Source organism: Montipora foliosa, unplaced genomic scaffold (genome assembly GCF_036669935.1).
Source record: "Montipora foliosa isolate CH-2021 unplaced genomic scaffold, ASM3666993v2 scaffold_143, whole genome shotgun sequence".
NCBI lineage: Eukaryota > Metazoa > Cnidaria > Anthozoa > Scleractinia > Acroporidae > Montipora > Montipora foliosa.
In genome coordinates this window covers 22,501-30,000 of record NW_027179443.1, presented here as the reverse complement: position 1 = coordinate 30,000, position 7,500 = coordinate 22,501, and the positions used below count along the sequence as shown (strand labels likewise).

The following is a 7,500-nucleotide window of genomic DNA, read 5'->3' as shown; positions in this document are numbered from 1 at the left end:
GACAAAGTGAAAAAGTGAAAAGTTTGAATAAGAAAGTTAAATAAGTTAAAAAACCTTCATCATTCAACGTTTGTTTGTCTAGGCAAGCTATTATACAACCCACACTGAGCAAATTAGTTCCCTTTAACACAACAGATCTGGTTCTTCAAGTGTCTTACCCTTTTGCCCTCGTTTTGAAAACAGTTCCAAGATTTATTGGGTTTATTGTCGGTCTACGTAATTTAATATCCCATTTAAGGTAGCCCTTGCCGAATTCCACAATCCTGGGGCAATCTCTTATCAGAACGATTAACTCTGCATCACTGTTTCACGTAGCGGCAAGGTTATCGTATCATGATAAAACATCAATAAATTGCTTAACAATATGCAGTTACTAATGTGACATAATAGATTACCATTGAAACAAAAGAGCCATCTAAAAACACCCCTTATTTTGCCTTTAAACGCTATTAAAATGAACATGACCTCTAATTTTTATTGCTGGAAAGTGATTGGAAGGATAAGGCAAAAATTATCTGCACAGCTAAAAAATTCCCTGGAGCGAATTCAGAGCCACCAAATTTTCTAACTGAAAAGGTAGCTATGAATCAAGTCCTAAGAACTTTTTAGAGAGTTTTATCTTAGCCTGCTAATCTTGTTAAGCAATGCGGATTGGTGATTCAATTGACACCGTGGCATTTTCTTTAGGTGAAACAGTGTAAAAATAAAGTAAAGTAAAGTGGTGCATTTATATAGCGCCTTTATCACAAACGTCTCAAAGGCGCTTTACAATGATCAATCTACCCCCAGCGGACTGGAAGCATATACAGGCGCAAATGGCAGCCGCTTCTAAGCAGTCCATGCATGCTGGTACTCATTTTACCGACCTCGGAAGGATGGAAAGCTGAGTGAACTTTAGCGGGAAAGAAGGTCGCCAATTATTCCACTCTCGGCAGAACCGGGAATGGAACCCGGGACCTTAGGGTTGGAAGGCAGAGATCTTACCACTGCGCCAACCCCTCCGCTCGTACAGTAAATCGTTCAAATAAGACATTTACTCGTAGCTGTTACAAATTACTGTGAGCAACCTTAATATTTAATGACGAGGCCATCAAAAGTAGCTGCCATATACAGAAATTAGTCCACTAGCGCTTTGTCGTTCTAAGAGGACGCTTAGGACAAATGGTAATGTTTCTCCCATTTATAGACCGTCCGGGACTTGAACTCGGGAACTCTGGGCCCGGTTGTTCGAAAGCCGATTAACTTAATCCAGGATTAGCGTAAACTTTTGTTTCATTTTTTCAACTTTTCGATGAGATTTTCTTTCGCTTATTTTTGTTTGTCAAGATTGACCTCTTCTAACGCAACGTTTTGCCGAATATCAGCGTTGAATAGCATTGGGGAGTACAAAAATAAACTCCTCAGTTAGTTTTTAATCTGGGATTAGCGTTAATCGGCTTTTGAACAACCGGGCCCTGAATTTCAAGTCGGCCACTCTATGCCTGGATAATAATCTGGTGCTATAGCAACAGACTTGTTAAATGAGGCTAAGCAGTTTTTAAAACAGAAATAAGGCAAAACGTGTGGGACTACGACCGGCTATGAAACGAAAGAAATTTCATTGTTACGAGTCTAAACGTCTTTGCTGTATTACAGGATTAAATACTGAGACCACCAAAGAGCGGGATTGTCCATCGCGCAAGACTGCTCTTGTTAGTTTCTGCGATTGGATCCGATGGAAAACCATAAGAATCCAGAGGAAAGAGCCAGCGTTAGCAAAGAAGAACGATGTTCCGAAAGAAAATCTTTCACCAAGCAATGTTAACTACGCTGGCGTTAACAATAGAGGTTTTTCAGGTGGTATAATGACACTGAATTCAGATGCTGATTCGAATGATAAAAACGTCGACAAAGTTCCAGCACCCATCAACCTCCCAGCCGTTTCACTGGAAACTAAGGGCGTTTCTTTACCCGAGACTACGGCAAACAGCAAGCCTTTTATTATTTCACGGGACTGTGAATCCTCTCTTCCAACACGAACACATGCAAATAGAACTACACGAGAGTGGCTCATTGATCCTCGCTTATACATGGTAAGTATGGTTTTAATTGGGTGACAGCCAATGAAGACACAGAATTGAGGTCACATGTATTCATGTACCGTGAAATCCAAATGAAGTTCAAATGTTACCTTTTTAGTTATCAGTTTTCTGAATCTTAAACAGACTGCACCATTTTGAAATTGAGATTAAGCCTACTACATTATGTTGATAAGTATGATAAAATTTTATGCATTGTACCGCAAGGCGTTTGTGCTATGTACCCAAAATGCAGCGTGGCATACGTTTTGTTCATGTGTTCTCCGTCAAAGTGACCGTTCCGATGCATTGAGTGTTCTTCACTATCCACGCTAGCTAATCAACATATCACGAGCTAATTTCACAAGTCATCTCAAGAATATTCCAAATTGCACTCGAAATCATGGAATTACTTATACTAAAACAAATGAAACAGTTTATAAACCAACAACAAAGAGCACTTCTTATTAAAGCCTAGTACATTGCCCAGGACAACACTGAAGCTCAATGCCTCTCTCCTGTTATAATTATCTTCAGGTTGCTGTCGTGTACTCCTGTACAAGGGCCTTACAAAATCACGCCTATTCTTATCTGCCGCTTTTCCTTATTTACAGACTTCGTCTTGGGAAGGTATGTACGGATGTCAAAATGACTGCATCAATCTGTAATTCTCTAACCAAGAAAAAAAAAAAAAGAAATGGTCAATTTCTGGCCATCGCATGCTTGAAGAAATGTTCTTTCACGTTTGATACGATACCGCTAGTGACTGCACTTCGTTCTTTGGGCACTATTTCCCAACTCTTAGTAAACTTTATAAAATTTAAGATTAGCTGTGAAACTTTTTTTTTTATAATTGTTTAATTTTACAAACATTGTTTACTAGATGAAAACGTCGTGATCATTGGAAACTAGTTGGGAATAAAACTGAAGTTGTAGTTTTTTTTTTTTTCGATTTTCAGGAATCCATTGCTTACTTGCCGCTCATTATGTTTGTCAGTGCCACTGTATCTTCTATATTTTCAAAGAAGTTTGTTGGGACAATTGGAAACAAGGTAAGGTAGATTAGGTAAGGTTAGGTAAGATTAGGGACAGAAAAGAATACAACCAGAAGTCCATAGCCTACAAGTCTCAATCTGCAATGGAATTTCAGTATAATCCATTTTCAAAACGGCTACTGCTAGAATTTTTGCGGGAAAAACGTGGCGGTATTGTATTCTTTGCACGATTCACAATATTCCATTAAGCACGAGCAATCCCTCCTGCGGCTGCTTGGATTCAGGTCAATCAGAGGCGTTGCGGTCATCATGCCCAATATCTGATTGGTCAAAATTTGGCGGGACCCGTATTCTAAATATAGATAATACAGTAAGCTGATTGGCTAAGGCCAAATGAAAGAGATCGACACTTACGGGTTAATGGACTTCTGACATAAGCCTCGTGTTAGCAAAAAAATATTTCCAGTCCCGCAGAAAGATTACTTTAAACCGGAGGTCAGAAGAAAAAAAAGAATCTATTGCTTACACATAGATCTTTGAAAGTGAAAGCCCATGGCAGCTAAGGAAGGAATTTAATCAATTGCGGAGAAGCTCAAAAATGCCTGGCTTGAACAAGGAAACGGAGCTTAAGCACAAGACATTTTTGGGCCTCTGACGCCGAACGAACGAACATTTTGCACATCAGTACAATCAGCCTTTATCTAATTTTTAAACTTATCGTCTCTATTAGACATTTAAGGATAACATTAAGCTAAAGAAGTTTGCAATACGCTCATAAAATAAGTGTCGGCTGGTGTGGCTGACATACTCTGCATCACACAGATCACATTAGTAATTATACACAACGCAATGAATGTCGGCCACACCAGCCGACACTTATTTCAGCGTGTTGGTGAACACCGTTATTCAGCAATCGGCCAGCACGTAAAGAACAACCACGGTCCGGAAACAATCGTTGACCTCCCCACCAATGTTTTCGAAGAGCCCTTGCTTAAACAATCAGACTCCATACGCGCAAAACTATTTATTTACATGTAAATTTGTGACCATGTACACGTACACTTTTTACACCTTTTGATTTATCTCCTCGCACGGTAAAAAATAAGTTACACCTCTTGTCTTGTCACCTCGAATGGTATACATTAAGTTATCAAATTTATTCTCTCTTCACTTGAATATGATGACATGTACTCATCGAAACGTTGTGTAACACTTGTTTCGCTTATTTTTATCCTTAAATGTTTAACCAAATTTAACCTTATTGGAATGTCTCTATTAGAGAGAGGATATTTAGCAATATAAATGTGATAGAGTCAAAACAAATTAAGAAGGAAAACATCTCACTTCCGGTTGCCGTCCGCGGCTCAAAAACTTCTCGAGCTTTAGTGTCCTAACCAGGGAATCTGCTGACGGCATTGTTCATATTTTCAGAGATAGCTCATTATGCAATGCCCTTTCAACATTGAGTTTTTTCCTCTTGGCTGAGTGAATGGAAAACGATCGCCTTGCGTTAAGGAGGCAAAAAATGAAACAATGATTCTCCACTCTCTTAACCCATAAGCATGCAATTGCACTAGAGTCCGCTGCTCTACCATCAGTGACTGAACTCTGATATCAAGCCGAGTTCGCATTGCATCCTGTAAGAGGTGAAAATAAAAGTGGATAGGAGATATATGAAGACCATCAAGGGCTACGGATATGAAAGCTCTTTTTGTCAAAACAAGACGGGCAACCATGATACGTTACAAATATTAAATATGGGGCGGCCTCCGATTGACTTAATATTATAGATTGACTTAATATTTGTTTCTGATCCATAAACTTCCTTTGAAATATTAAAAAATATATGTAGAAAACATTATTTTCAGTTGTTTGAAGTTATCTTCGTTTGGTTTTCGTTATTTTTTTTCTCGTTTCTCAAGAGACGAAAGTCTGCATTAGAATAACTTGAATACCTAAACTCCTCGAAATACCATTTTTGCTCGAGATTAACCTTTGATCAGGCGTTCTTTTTCAAGAGACAGAGAAAAGTGCGCCTGATCACAGGTTAGCTCGACACGTACTCCTCAACTATCAATTACCCATTCGGGGTTACTTGGAGGTCAATTCTCACCGCGGAGCGCACCAAAATAGAATATGAATTCCCCAACCTTGGGTAGCCGTTTCTGTCGCGCACAGATAACTACCCCCTTTTTCAGCTAATTTTATTAGCTTTCTTGGACAAAAATACGACGGAAAACTGACCGGGCACGAATATTTTCAGGAGCAGATCTTGATGAGCGGTCTTTTCCAACACCCATTCCAACGCTATCTTTTCTTTAACAACCGAAACCGAGGTCTTTCGAACAAAACAATGAGGTTTCTTGACGACCCGTCCCTCCTACTGTGGAACAAAACCACTTCAAATAATTAAAGTAGGGGTAGGATTGGGTGATCTCTAAGCCTCTCTTCGAAGGTGAAGGCCATGTTAAATTATCTAGATAGATTTGCCCGCGACGTAATCCGACGTTAAAGAGATTGTACCATGCATGCCTTTTGTCTGCTCTTTGCTGATATTCTCCTAATTTTGCTTACTTTTTAAATCTGTTTTAGCGGTGTTTTACCATTGCTGCTCTACTTGTTGTCAGCTCAGGAGTGATATCTTATTTTATCACTCAATCCACCACAGCCATGATCTATCCTGCTGTTGTGCTTCTCGGGCTTGGCTTTTCCTCGATGCTCGTTTGTTCCCTTAGCTTCGCAACAGAACTAATTGGAGAAAACAAGGTGAATGAAGTTCATTTTATCGGACAATGTTGCATATTATGGACGTTTTTTTTTATTAGAGGCATTCTTTTGGGTTCGATTTAGCCGAACCATCCAAATCGACACGCAATCGCATTTATTGGATGAAGTGGCTGCTTAAGATCACGTCCTGGTCTCCTTTGTTATTCCATAAATTCAAAAATCGCTTGATGTCCCAATCCGGGCTGCCCTCGCATTTTGCAAAGCATACCCATCCTCTAAACGATCTTAAACCCTCCCACCCCCTCCCCCCTCAAACACTAACAAACACTTACCAGAGAAACTTATATGGAAGCTGTACGAAGATCATAGAGATTCTTTATTTCATTTATGGTACGTGGCTACCCCAACAACATTCTACTGGTGTTCAAACCGGTGTGCTTCAGAGTCTACATCTACATCTAGTACATGTTCCATGCAGCATTCGTCAAAGTCCTTTTGACTTATGGTTGTTTCTACTTAGGTGGCCTCAAAACACCATAAGCCTTTTTAGGGACATAACTGCCGAGTTGGCCACTTATGCTGGAAAGGACAGGGCAGCCACAACACCAGGGACTCTATCCCCTACTCTTAACTTCTCGAATAGTTTGTGGGTTCTCTATAACGTCCAACAGGGAACTTATGAACATGAGAAGGTTCCAATGGTTTATAGTCCTTATCCGAGAAGACTTGAAGTCTAACCATTTGATGATGGAATTCGACAAAGGCAGCACATTATCATCAGTCAGTTTTTAAGATCCTGTGTGTTGATCCTGCCGGGGTTGGAACCCGCGACCTTCCACATGGCATGGCCAGACGCTCAGTCAACTGAGCCACCAGTGCGCAGTCAAGGATATCAAACCACTGCCGACTTTAAATCACATTAACGCAACACGTCAAGTGGCTTTTCCCTTCGTTATATTTTGAAATCCTTAGACATACTACTCTTTTGTAAATCCCGGATTATCCAATGTATTTCAATTGTTTCTGTTTCTTGCTGTGTTTGGTTTGCCATGTTTGTCTGTCGTCTTGGGAATTTATAGGCATTTGTTCTTTTCGAAATTATTATTCATTATAGTAGATACTCTCTTGAAATGACGTAAAAATGTCATGATTCTATCCCCAATATGTTTTGCTGGAAGGGTGATTGATTTAAACTTAATTTAGTCTCTAGAGAGGGCATGCCTTTGCCAGCGCTACGGTAGTTCCTTTGTAACTTCAAACGATTTTTTATTTTATTTTTGAATCAACGGAAAAGACCTGTAAGAGAGTTTAGACAGCCACTCAATCTAATAAATATAGTTGTGAGTCGTTTTGGAATGCTGTGGGCTGCTTTCCTGGTAACTTTTGATGTCTTTTCATTTTCAGAAAAAATCTGGTTTCATATTTGGTTTCATGAGTTTGATGTCATATATTATTGGAGGGCCCCTGATCCTCATCGTCCAACAATTATTTCCAGAACGAAGGTGAGTCAGGAGAAATGTTGAAAAAACGAATCAATCTATTTTTTTTTTTTTCAAATACTTGAGCAGGATAATTGAATTATTATTCAACATATTATTGCTGGAAAGACTACCATTTTTATCCGCGACACACAAAATTACGTACATCGTAGGATATACGTTGAGTACGCAGGACGAATATTGAGAATATTGAATAATAAGGAGAAATACTCCAAATAGGAT

General features: G+C 39.4%; 1 protein-coding gene across 1 annotated transcript in view; it reads left to right on the top strand.

Moving 5' to 3' along the window:
- LOC137986165 (major facilitator superfamily domain-containing protein 12-like) overlaps window positions 1-7,500 on the top strand; it is a 14,594-nt gene that overhangs the window by 2,263 nt on the left and 4,831 nt on the right. The window contains exons 5-9 of the mRNA XM_068833449.1: window positions 1,636-2,072; window positions 2,595-2,687; window positions 3,017-3,109; window positions 5,645-5,818; window positions 7,184-7,281. Coding sequence (XP_068689550.1) covers window positions 1,636-2,072; window positions 2,595-2,687; window positions 3,017-3,109; window positions 5,645-5,818; window positions 7,184-7,281 — 895 coding nt within the window. The remainder of the gene's footprint in view (window positions 1-1,635; window positions 2,073-2,594; window positions 2,688-3,016; window positions 3,110-5,644; window positions 5,819-7,183; window positions 7,282-7,500) is intronic.